Source organism: Pan paniscus, chromosome 12, assembly GCF_029289425.2.
Source record: "Pan paniscus chromosome 12, NHGRI_mPanPan1-v2.0_pri, whole genome shotgun sequence".
In the NCBI taxonomy this organism is placed as follows: Eukaryota; Metazoa; Chordata; class Mammalia; order Primates; family Hominidae; genus Pan; species Pan paniscus.
In genome coordinates this window covers 75843940-75857628 of record NC_073261.2, presented here as the reverse complement: position 1 = coordinate 75857628, position 13689 = coordinate 75843940, and the positions used below count along the sequence as shown (strand labels likewise).

General features: G+C 37.3%; 1 protein-coding gene across 44 annotated transcripts in view; it reads right to left on the bottom strand.

The window, feature by feature from the left end:
* Positions 1-13689, bottom strand: part of NRXN1 (neurexin 1) — a 1114986-nt gene that overhangs the window by 582906 nt on the left and 518391 nt on the right. For all 44 annotated transcript variants that reach the window (XM_055107954.3, XM_055107959.3, XM_055107953.3 and 41 more), the window contains one exon: positions 7952-8074. In XM_055107954.3, coding sequence (XP_054963929.1) covers positions 7952-8074 — 123 coding nt within the window. The remainder of the gene's footprint in view (positions 1-7951; positions 8075-13689) is intronic.

The window sequence follows — 13689 nt, the reverse complement described above, 5'->3', positions numbered from 1 at the left end:
TCTCTCTATCCCTCCATATTTCCCTGTCAAACCCATTAATAGCAAACTTAGTCCCATCTTTATCTCCAGAGTGATCATTTTACCTGTTTGCAAGGTTGAAGGTAAGATAAATAAGCAAAGATGTGAACTTGTTTTCTAAATATTGAAACACAACATAAATATAAGGTACTTGTATCAGTACTAGTGATTCACACCCAACATCTTGCTCTTGTCTAAATAAACTGTCAGTCACTCTCTTCTGCAACTAAAAATGCTCATTTATTTTGTAATCAAGTTCTTCCACGTGCTAGTTTCCCTGCCCGATTTGCCATAATTGGAAAATGTATCAAGTTACCTCTTTCCATCATCCATATTATTAATGAAAATATTAATTAGAGCTAATCCCAGAATCAGCCCCTAAGAAAATGCATTGACCCTTTTCCCCAGGGGTAATGAAGACTGAACAACCACCTATGTGTGTCCCCTTTGGCCAGTTTGACAAATTTCCATTTCTTTAGTCAAGACAGTAAAATATTAGACAGCATTTTAAGGAAATATCTGTAAGTAAAATTTAGATGGCATGCTTTTTGTTGTGCAAGAAAAACTGTTTATATGTTTGGTTAATTGACTTTGATGATTATACATATATTTGTACACAAAACTCCCCTGAACTGTACTTAACCCTATTTCATTTTCAAACACTCTTTTTTAGTCTTGATCCTGGAAACAACATTCTACTCATCCTTGGCATGTTCTCTTTTCAGCCATTGGTTTGTTCTGATTCCCTTCCTGCAAACATTTTTAAAACAAAAATGTCACCATAAATAATTGTTTCGTCTCTCTCTACCCTCACTACCATGCCTCCTGATTGTCTATCTGATGCAAAAGTACTATTACATCCTTGTCAATTCTGGTTTCTCCTGTGACATCATTTCTATCTTCTCCCCCAGTTCTTCTTGTTCAATGACCTCAATATTGTTCTGTGGGGATCTACTTCTTTGGTAACAAATAAAATTAATCCTTAATTATTTCCAAATATAAAGCTCTAAAGACACTAGCAACATTGAATTAAGAAGCTAAGTACAATGAAGAATATGAGAAGCTTAAAAATCGGCTAGATGCGGTGGCTCACGCCTGTAATCCCAGCATTTTGGGAGGCCTAGGGGGGCAGATCACCTGAGGTCAGGAGTTTGAGACCAGCCTGGCCAACATGGTGAAACTCTGTCTCTACTAAAAATACAAAAATTAGCTGGGCGTGGTGGTGGGCACCTGTAATCCCAGCTACTCGGGAGGCTGAGGCAGGAGAATCGCTTGAACCTGGGAGGTGGAGGTTGCAGTGAGCTGAGATCGTGCCATTGCCCTCCAGCCTGGGCGACAGAGCAAGACTCCATCTCAAAAAAAAAAAAAAAAAAAAAAGTCATATGGGCTTTGATATCCCCTTGGGTTGATTTTTATTCTATGCCACATTAAAATATGAGCCTTAACTCAGTGACCCCTACCCTGATCCTGAAACTGTCATGTTTCATCTTAAAGTCTCTATTGATGAAACAACCAATAGTAAAAAAATTCTGAAAAAAATATTTCTAACACTTGAAATTAAATATTACCTCCAGTTGTCAAGTTCTTACCAGCTCTAAAAGAGGAAAGACCAGTTAATTCCAGACTAAGGAGTTCAGTAACAAAAATAAGACAGTATATCTGTTTTCCTCTCTCAAAGGAATAAAATATGCACACAGAGCATAAATAATAAAAAGGTAGTAAAACAGCATTGAAGCAACTATGGCCCAGTTACAAGATAAAAAAATATAATTACAGTTATGGTAGATATATTTGTTCACTGGGGAGAATTAGCCCCCAAAAGCCATTATTTGATAACTAAGAAAATATTAACTGATTGTTGCCTTCTTTAAAAAATTATTTTTTCTCAGAATTTTACTCCAATGTTTAATCCTCATCAGTAATACAGCCACTTCTACTACTGTAGATATTTGTTGATTAAATAAGAAAAAATTATAAGACTTTGAAGGGGAAAGATTTTTAATGTTCTAATGATTTAAAAATGCACTATCCAAGGAAAATTTGGAATAAGCAAAATGCCTCTGATCACAATATTTAAGGTATAACAGATTGACAATAATCTCCAATAAGACAACAACCAAAACATGTTTCCTAGATGCTGTGTTTGTATAGAAATCTCAATATTTCCAAGTCAAATATTTTTACCAAAATAGACAGCAAGGTTAATATGTGCTCTGCGTTAGGTTACATTTCTCATGTCGAGCAAAATAACCCTCCCTTACATCCACTTGTTAATTCACTTAAAATTGCTGATTGTGTGGTATATGTGTCAGGTGCTAGCCTTGGTATTGGAGAAATAGTGTTGAAAGGAGCAGAAAGGGCCCATTTTCTCCAAACTCATGCTCTACTGGAGAAAGGCAGACAAAAGAGGTTAAGGTTGTAATTAAATCTATAATAACAAAACTCAGAGAAATGTTATGAATTTGATGAATGGGGTATTGTGTTGGTAAATGTGAAATGGAAGAAGATGCCAGGTTTGATATTTAAGCTAGATTTGAAGAATTAAAGAGAGAAAGCCCTGTTAAGAATTGGAGAAAGGGAATCAAGGGTGGATTCCAGGAAGGGGAGACGGATGAAGGAAGGCTTTTGGATAACAAACAGCTACAGAGCATGGCTGGAGAGCTGGGAACAAGTAGGTTAGTGACCCACATGGGATTGAAAGGAGCGGGAGCGCCAGGGTCCAGATTTCTCATAGTGCTTCTTACATTCAGAGCTAAGGAGGATTTGAAGCAGGGGTTAACCATGACTCGTGTATGTGTGTGTGTGTGTGAGTATGTGTGTGTGTGTGTGTGTGTGTGTTTATTCCCTTTGTGGGTGCAAGAGATTGGAGAGTGAACTAGGGCAGTTATAGTAGAAATGAAAATCATCAACAAAAAGATAATTTCACAAATATGATTTCCAGGATTTACTAATGATGAGCAGAATGAAGGAAGGGAATGATGATGCCTGGCTTTCAGGCTTGGGTAACTGGATATATGGTGAATGTTGTTCCATAAAGGACATACACACACAGATAAAAAAAAAAAAAACACAATTCTAGATTTTTACACAGACTAGATGATGAGTTGAAGCCCAGTGACTTCCCACTTAGGGATTCCACAAAATTTGTACAACCCCTTGTCATCTATGACCTAGGAAATCTCCTTCCTTGGGCTTCTCTGCTGGCAAATACTATCCTCATGATCCTAGGTGAGGTGCAAACATTCCCAAGAAGATCCTGAGTATGTACTGCCCTGTGTTCAACAGATACCTGACTTAATAGAATTACTATAAAACTTAAAGATATGGGAAAATGTAGGACTTTGCATGAAGAGTCTCTAGTACCTTCCTTTCAGAAATTCTTCTCATTCAGTGATTTCTGACTTGCTGTAAAATTTAATAAGAAACTCCCATTGCTTCTCTGATTTATGGGTGGCTTCAAGTGGCCACTAGGATATTTGAAGGAAATCTCAATCTAAAGCTTTCATTGCCACATTTGGAAGCCTTTTATGTACTATGTAAATCAAGACTGAATTATTCTTATGAATTGTTGGCTTTCATGAGATCTCTGACAAAATAGAAGAAGAAGGAAGAAAGAAAGGAAGAAAGAAAGGAAAGAAGGAAGGAAAGAAAGAAGGAAGGAAGGAAGGAGGGAAAAAATAAACAATTTACCCAAGGTGTTTAAAAAATAACTCAGCATTTGATGTTAAGTCTTAGGAAGGAAGAAATGAGACAAACAGTCATAAAGTAATCCTGACTTATTTGTTGCCTTCAACTAAGAAGGCAGAACTACTATAACTGCCCTAGTTCACTCTACAATCTCTTGCACCCACAAAGGGAATAAATACACACACATGCATACCCACACACACTCAGACACACACACACACACACACACACACACACACACACGAGTCATGGTTAACCCATGCTTCAAATCCTCCTTAGCTCTAAATGTAAGAAGTGGTACGGGCAAAGCAATTTTGAAACTATTTTAGATGCATTATTGGATTTAGCAAATCAATAAATGACATTACTGCGAGCCAGGATTCTCATCTTGGATGAAAACACATGAAAGTATGGAATGGGAAAAATAACAAAACAATGTTGTAGGTATGAAGGTACCAGTGTAAACTCACACTTTATAAAATGTGTGTTATGTGTATGTTTATATGTACATATAATGTATATGTCTGTGTGTAGATGCATTTACATGTATGTTTGGGTGTAGGTATATATACTTGAATACATTTCTTATCTCTGTCTGCTGAAGGGGTCAAGCAGCAAAGATACCCCAGCAGCACTGAGGTCACCTACCACCCAAATCTTGGTCTGTATCATTCCTCACTAAATGGAAATTAAATGGCTAATTCTAGGGGCGAAGTGTGGTAGACAAAAGTTGTACCTGGAACATCCTGTTATTCCGAGAAGTAAGAAAAGGGCCAGGCACGGTGGCTCATGTCTGTAATCCCGGTACTTTGGGAGGCCAATATGGGTGGATCACCTGAGGTCAAGAATTCAAGACAAGCCTGGCCAACATGGTGAAACCTCATCTCTACTAAAAATACAAAAATTAGCTGGGCATGGTAGCATGCGCCTGTAATCCCAGCTACTTGGGAAGCTGAGACAGGAGAATCACTTGACTGTAGGAGGCGGAGGCTGCAGTGAGCTGAGATCACTCCACTGCACTCCAGCCTGGGCGACAGAATGAGACTCCATCTCAAAAAAAAAAAAAAAGAAAAGAAAAGAAAAGAAAGGAAAAAAAAGAAAGTGCTAAAAAGATAATTGGAATGAAGGCATGTCATGAGATCATAGAGGCCAACTTAATGAAACTCACACTGGCAAAAATTGAAAAACATTTGCACACCAAAATCATAAGATAGAGTAATTATGAAGTATTATAAAAACATAGCAATAGTGGGTCTACAACAATAAGAAAAAAAGGAAGGGAGGAAGAAAGAAAAAAAGAGAAATGAAAAGAAAGAAAAATTTTAAAAAAATAGGAAAGAAGGGAGAGAGAAGGAAGAGCCCTTGCTTACAGCAGAATGCTAAGCATTGACTGTAAATGTGGAAGGAGTGCTGGAGTTTGAAAATAATCATTTTTTGTAACTCTCAGAGTAAAGATTGAATCAAGCAAAACTCTGCAATAGATACTAAATCTAGGGCAAAATTGTGATGAGTTACAGGATATTTACATGGTCTTAATGTCTCCCCACAGACAGTTTATTAGTTGAAAGGGAGAAAACGTAGTAATTATATAATGGAGAAACTGGACAACATGTTGACCAAGTGGTCAAATTAAATCACCGAAGACATGGGCAGCGTATGCCCCAGATGGGATACTGTACAGAGGCCATAACATCAACAACACAGTATTTCACCCAAGAATGTAAAATATACATTCAATCATGAGGAAATATCAGATAAGCACAAACTGGGTGACTTTATATTAATACAAAACAGGAAGAGATTATATACTTCAACGATGTTAATGTGATGAAAAACAAATAAAGTTTATGGGAATGTTCTAGATTAAAGGAGGCTAAAGAAACGTGACAACTAAAAAAAAAAAAAAAATAGCTGGCCCTAGACTGCACACTGTGCTGGAGGGGAAAAAATGCTTATTGTGTATTGATAACATTGAATCAACTGACAAAGCTGGAATATGGATTACAATTAGAAAAATAAATTGTATCTATGCAAACTTTACTGAAGTCAGTGGCTTTTATTTCTTAGGCAAGGGGATATTCCCATTTTTAAAAAATACATGCTGAAGTATTTTGGGTTAAAGGGACACTGTGTATGTAACTTACCCTCAACTGGCTAAGATAAAAGTTAGAAAGAGAGAGAGAAGAGACAGTGAGAGAGCACAAATGTCAAGACAAATTGGCTTAAATGTTCACAGTAGTAAAGGTATAAGGGTATTCTTTGTATTATTTTTGGAACTTTTTATAAATTTGAAATTATTTTGAAATAACTTTCTAAAATACATTTCTTAAAAAAAATGTTTTTCACCATTCTTTTGTTTTCATCCCTGCTACATCCACTGCAGTACAGGCCTTATTACTTTACATCCTAGACCATCTAAAACACTGCCACAGAATTAATTTCGCTCAAAACATATTTTCTCCGCTTACTCTTCATTTTAAGCGCAGTGACTTCCAATTTCCTGAAAGTCTATGAAATATGAACTCCTTCATCTAGACCATCAAGTCATTGGCCTCAAAAGTCCATTCTAGCACCATGCACTTGCAAGAAGCAAAATAAAGCTTCTTAGTTCCCTGAACATTATTCTAGCCCCACCAGCATCATTCTTTCTTGTCTGGAATTCTTTCTTGCATTATCCTTTCTTTAAAGCCTAGATCAAATATTATCAATTGCTTTAAACAATACCCAAAACCAAGTTCCTTAACTTCTCTTCTGAACTCCAAGACTATAAAGTACTCAAGCCAACCATTCAGTAGTTCATCTGTTACTCTATGTAACATATCACCCTCTATAATAATCTGTGTTTTATATGTATGTATGTATTTGCCTTATAATATCATGCATTGTCCGAGAAAATACTTTCTATAGAGCCATACACTTACTAGATATCGACAAATACAAAGCAATGGACAGTAAGTCAAAACCAACAAACCAAAAAACACAAAACAAAAAAATAAACGTAGGTTCTCTCCTCAGATCTCGTAACACATTCCAATAAAACATAATTCACTTGTGCTCTTCGAGTACCACTTACCTCATCTACAAAATGGGAATATGTGTGTCCTATCTACTTCATAGGACTCTAATATTCGAGAGGCACTCAGAGATTTTAAAATGTTCTGTTGTAGTTCTGGCATGATCTTGCTGTTGGCAGCTGCCTCTTCCCAAACTCTTACCTGTGACCTTAGATACTAACTGTTCATTTCCATGCCTTTTGATAAAACCCAGCTGTCCAAACTGTGGATGCTGATCTAAGAAACAATTCATTCATCTTCAAAGAACTGTCCTAGACCAAAACTAATTGAACTCCAGTGATACTCTTCTGCCCCGTAAAATTTTTTTACCTTCCTTCCCTAAGTTAAGGAATGATTCTTTCAAAAGTTTAAAATCCTGTAGGTAATATCTCCACATTGATACAGTTGACTGTTCTCTGGGCATGCGGACCTCCTTCAAATTGAATGAACAGACACATATCCATTGTACAAGGACCATTTTGTGCTTTTTACCAGAATAATTAACATGGCTATCTCTCTGAAAAAAGAAAAAGCAGCTAATATCCCAGTGGGTCATGTGCTTGGAGTTGTTTTCAAAGTAAATAAAGGCAAAAGGATTTTTCTTCCATGAGGCTTTCCTATGTTTCTAGGGTGGACCTGCATACAGCTCACCTCAGGAATCTAAAAATGGGGGTTGAACTTGACATCCTTAATATTAGAATTTAACCAACTGAGCTAAGTGGCCAAAAATAATCTATTATAGCTTAAAATGAAAAAGTGTTTCATCTGAACACCAGATAGATAAACGCCAGTATATCTATCAACTTACCTAGAAGTTAAAAGGTAAAACTTGCAGTTGTTCCTTGCCAAAATATATACAAAACAAAGAAACTCAACAGAAATTGGCATCTAAACATGACTGCAATATTTGATGAGGCACCAAGATATTTATCAGGCCACAAAAGAAAATATATTATAATTTCTTCTTGCACTATTAAAGGGCCAAGAATATGACATAAAATGTGTCATTTTTGAGGAAAAACACCTAACAGACTGCTTATTTAATAAAATAGTTACTAGAAAAAAATAGAATAAAAATGGATTGTGTGAATACATTTCAAGTTGTGTACCAGCCTTGGTGTGCAAAACCACCTGCAAGAAATGAGAGTCAAAAGCGTTAGCATAGGAAAAGACAATGGGACAGAGGTGTTTACCTGTCATGGCCTGTTGGTCATCCACCGTTAACTTTAAACTTTTTCCACGCCGAACTACACGCACTGTGTGCCACTCGTTATCATTGAGGTTATAGCCGGCAAAAAGAGTCTCGGGACCTTTGCCTGTAGAATATGCCAAACAGTCATTATGGACACTCAGAATCAGTCAAGCAAATGAACCTCACAGAGAGTGAGAGAAAGAGACAAGGGGGGGAAGCTGAGGGAGAGGGAGGAGAGAAAGAAGAGAGGCAGAAAGAGAGAGAGGAGGGAGAGAAAGGAAAGAGAGAAGAGGCGGGCTGGACCAATTTTTAAGCCCATTAGAGTCATAGCAAGCAAGGAAAATGACAAGTTTTACAAACATTCAGGTGTGACCATTTAAGAATCTTTAATCCTACGCATTGATCCATAACAAGTGAATTAACCTGCTGTCATAAATAGGCACAGTCAATACAGCACTGGGAACCCACCCAAATTTACACACACATTTTTAAAAATAAAGTCTCTGATTTTTAGTTACCACTTTCCTGCTAACAAAGTGTCTAGCCATCATGTAATCTCTGAGCTCTAGAAGACATCTGACTGTAGCCCATTAGCTAATCGTTTTCAGTGAGATAAGTCTCCCAGTAGACTCTGGGAGAAGGTACTATCTTGTGTGATGGTGGCTATTCTGCTCTTATACCTGGTACCTCCAGTGCTCAACACGTTCTTAGGTTCTTTAGCCTCCTAAATTTATGGAATGTTGAGTCTAAAAAACACATCGAAATAAACCTTACAACTAATTGACCTGTACGTCACAAATCTCTCTGTGTGTGGCGGAGGCACTTCTGGCAGGTGTAGGTATAAGTATTGACTCACAGTAAGTGGACCGAAGAAAAGGAAAGAAAAAAAAATAGGCACAGCAAATAAAGGGCCAACTGTTGAGCATGAAGGAAAAGTAGTGATATTAAACAACAGTAGAGAGCAAGGGATTACCAGTGGGCATTGAGTGGGCAAGAAGTATAACTGGGAAAGTAACCGCTAGTGAATCTATATAAACCTATGCAAATGAAATTTAAATGGACTCAGCAGAGACATATTATTTCAGAAAGGTGTTTGGTAGAAATTATTGAAATGATTAAGTTGGACTATATCCGTCACCTCAAAAAAAAAAAAAAAAGCAAGGGAAAATGCTTTTAAGATAACCAGATATTTTTATTTAAAAAATAAGTATTTCTACTAATCTGACATTATGAGTCATTGAGAAAAAATAACATTAAAGATACATTGTTTGGTAATGAATTTTTTCCCTGGTGTTTTTTTAAGTATGGAAACATGCTGGTACATTAAAATAATGAAGGGCATTATATCATTGAGTTTCATGTCTTTCAACGAATTGAGAATCAGGATTGGAGTTCACAAGTTGTTTAACCAAATTCTGCCAGCAAAACCAATTAATGCCCAAGGATCACGGGAGGATATATGAGAAAGTAAAGATACAGCCAAGGAGAAGAAGAAAAAAAAAGAGGAGAGCAAGAGAGATCGAGTAAGAGACAGAGAACCAAGTAGAAGAAACCTCAGTTTTCCATCCACATGAGATCATTGTTTTCTTTCAGAACTACAGCCTATCCACCAGCCTATTGATTTCTCTCTTATGGTGCTACTAATAATTCAAATGTTGTATCCTTGGCTGGTGTATCTCAGGTTAGAAATAAGCCAGTGATATGAGCTAAATTTTAAAGGATGAATTGCCTCAGTTATTTATATCTTTTTGTATCTTTAGAGAAATTAAATTACAACTCCAGATACATGAATTTAAAACTATTCTAGATATAACAGTTTTAAGAGATTGATGGCTAAATAAGTAGAGAAAGCCTGCTAGTCCAGCAACTGCAAAAATACTTTGAGATCAAATGTTGAAAGCAAGTTCCAGGATGAAAAAAAAAAAAACTCTTTCTAAATTCAATAGTGAAGAAAGAAGTGTTTAATAACTCTGCAGCATCTTAGCATCCTGCTGGCAGTAAGGGTCATCTTTCACTTTGATCCTTGAAAAGAGAACATATCATTTTAGAGCTATTTTTATAGGGGACTTTTTTTTTTGTTAGAAATATGTGCTTTTGAAGCAGCTTCACTTCTATTCTTTTCTTTTTTAAATATATTTTGTCAAGGAAAGGAAGCATACATAAGGGTGATATCATCGTTATACCCCATCCTGGGCTTGATCTTGCAGTAAAGTCATAATGCTTAATCTATGCAACAACTATTTCCATAACAACAGGCACAAAATCCAATTAAAAATAACCCTTTGGTTCATAAAAATCTCTGTGGGCCAACTTCTAGCTCCTTTCATGCATTATTAAAATTGTGAACAGATTGATTTTAGAAGATAAGGTTTTTAAAAAGGCACTTAATAGTCTCACTTCAACACAATGTTACCCATGCAACATGAAGTGTAATGGAAAGTGCACTAGACTGGGAGTTAAGAATTGCGGTTGCTAGATCATGATTTCCTACTAAAAAAGAAGTTGGGGGTTGCTGAGTGCTTATTATGTAGCAGGCACTTTGTCTGTTGTCTTGTTTCACCTTTACATTATTAATCTGCAGATGTGAAACTGAAGGCCTATAAAGCTACAACTACTTGTCGCCAGGTCACACAGCTAAAAAGTGGTAGAACCAAGTTTCATCCTTGGCCTGACCTACTCAAAGCCTGCATGCTTTTCCCTGCATTATTCAGCCTCGTAGTTATGAGAATCTTTGGCTAACAACTTAATTTCTCACTTTCCCCATATTGGAACAAAGGAGATGGAAAAGATCCTCTTTGGGGTGACTCCCAGCTTGCCCTACAGAATGATCACACTGCTAGCAAATCCTACACACCCTCTGCACAAGTCCTGGTGGAAGCAAATCTCTAAGTAATACAATGTCTATCTAGGGATGCTGAAATGACTGCTCCTAAAGATATGACACAGAAGAAGGGACATCATTTTAGGACCTGTCTCCACCCATAATCAGCAATTTGCTAACACACTCAACTTCTGGTGGTCTCAGCATTCCCATCCATAAAGTGAGGAGAGTTTCCAGCTGATCTTTACAGTTCCTTTAGAATTTCACTTTCTCACAGAATTTAACATATACAAACTTGTTAAAGAAAGATGGTTTAACTGTTGAAATTTTGAATTTGAGAGTTTGTCCTCTTGCTATAATTTTAATAGCAAAATTATAGTAACTTCAAGCTGTTAATGACCTTTCAGGATTTCCTTTCCTTTGGGGGATATCAAACCATGCATCAGTTGTGCCAACGTCTTTCTCCCTGCATCAATGTATTAAGACTTAACGTGTGTGTCCCTCAGAATTCACTATGTTGAATTTCTAACCCACAAAGTGATGGTATGAGAAGGTGGGGCCTTCGAGATATGATTAGGTTTAGATAAGAGTGGAGTCCCATGATGGGATAGGGCCCTCACAAGAAGTGGAAGAAACACCAGAGCGTCCCCTCTGCCATGTGAGGATACAAAGAGAAGGCGGCTGCCTACCAGCCAGGAAGAAGGCCCTCACCAAGAGCCAAATCTGCTGACACTTCAATCTTTGACTTCAAGTCTTCAAAAAACTGAGGTGAAAAAAAAAATTCTGTTGTTTAAGCCATCCAATCTATGGTATTCTGTTTTAACAGACCAAGAAGACTAACACAGTGGGCAATATTTTAAAGACTTTTAAGAAAGTCTATAGCTGGCTGGGCGTGGTGGCTCACGTCTGTAATCCCAGCATTTTGTGAAGTTGAGGCGGGAGAATCACGAGGTCAGGAGTTTGAGACCAGCCTGGCCAACAGGGTGAAACCCTCTCTCTACTAAAAATACAAAAAATAGCTGGGTGTAGTGGCAGGAACCCGTAATCCCAGCTACTCAGGAGGCTGAGGCAGGAGAACTGCTTGAACCCAGGAGGCGGAAATTGCAGTGAGCCAAGATCTCGCCACTGCACTCCAGCCTGGATGACAGAGAAAGACTCCATCTCAAAAAAAAAAAAAAAAAAAAAAAAAGAAAAGAAAGAAAGAAAAGAAAGTCCATAGCCTTATGTCTATTAAAAGACATCATTCCTTATGTTTTGTAGGGAGTTTTGATTTGTCTGTAATTTTACACTTGATTTTTACTGTAACATATTATTTAAGCCAGATATATTAATTTTTCATTTTATAGTTAAAGAAGCAGATTTAAAAGTGTTGAGCGAATTATTAAGTCTCAAAGGCAGTAAGAAGTAGAGAGAAGACTGAGATTTTGAGATTTTCTATTTTCATTAAAATGTGTTTTCCACAGAAAATGATCTGCAAGTAGTGTAAGAGGTACAACCGGACTGAATGCCCCCAGCTAATATTTTACCAGACCAGGTCAGAATTCAGCTCTACAGGCTAATGTTATATTAAAGAATTTTAGAACTAGGAGGGACATGAGAAGTGTAGAATTTCAATCATCATCTACAAATAAGAAACATGAAGTGCAAAGACATTAGATGACGTCCTCATTGTCACAACTGTTAAATTAAGAAGCATAGGTCTCTAGACTCTCAGTCTAACAAGCTTTTTTTTTTTTTTAAATTGTTATTAAGACAGAATCTCGCTCTGTTGCTCAGGCTAGAGTGCAGTGGTGCAATCTCGGCTCACTGCAACCTCTGCCTCCCAGGTTCAAGTGACTCTCCTGCCTCAGCCTCCCAGGCAGCTGGGATTACAGGCACCCACTACCATGCCCAGCTAATTTTTGTATTTTAATAGAGATGGAGTTTCACCATGTTCGAGGCCAGTCTGGTCTCGAACTCCTGACCTCTGCCAGCCTTGGCCTACCAAAGTGCTGGAATTACAGGTGCGGACCACTGTGCGCCCAGCCCTAACAAACTTTTAAAAAATTATTCTGTTCATTAGACAATGCTGATTTAGAATGAATTTCTCAAGGCACACCAAAATCTGAGTCTGAGTTTAATAAGTCTGTCAGTGCTTGTCAACAGCTGGTGATATTCACTGGGTCTGCTGGTGACCCTGTAGCTAAAAGCTATTGATAACAGATGGAAGTAGAAGCAGTAAACATTTCAGTTTTCCTTAATTCAGTGTAAATTGAGTGTTCTTCCACAACCTACCCATCCATAAATTCAAGGTGTCTCTAAGATTAACTCCTAAGAAGGGCTGGAGTTAACCCTAACTTGAGGCATGGTACCGACAGAGGAAAATGTGTGTTAGCAAGTATATGTGTGTATGTGGGTGTGTGTGTGTGAGAGGGATAGAGAGAGAGAGACACACTCAAAAGATGGTAGATTTATGGCCATTTTAGTAACCACATTTGCTAATGACTTTTACTTCCATTTTCACATCAACATGATTCTTAGGTTTCTTTAAATATTAGTCTCAGAACAAAGGAAATTTCATGCTATAATTTGTAGTTATGGGAGGTAATGGTAAAGAAAACTGGATTTTGTCCCCAGTCTGTCATCAACTAATTATGTCACCTTGAAGATGACATGTATTCTCTCTATTCCTATTTTTATCTGTAAAATGATAATCCCATATAAAAGCATATTAAAAAAAAAAAACTTTCCTACAGGCAACTTCAAACTATTGTCATTCTTAGAAGGACCAAAACTACCTTGCAGCTACATGAAAGAGTGCAATGTTATAGTGAATATCTCTAATTGTGCAAGCTTTTTATTTTTATTATTACTGTTACTAATTTCATCACTTTTCTTTTGGCACAGTAGGCAGAGAGCAGACCAAGCCTTAAAGAGGC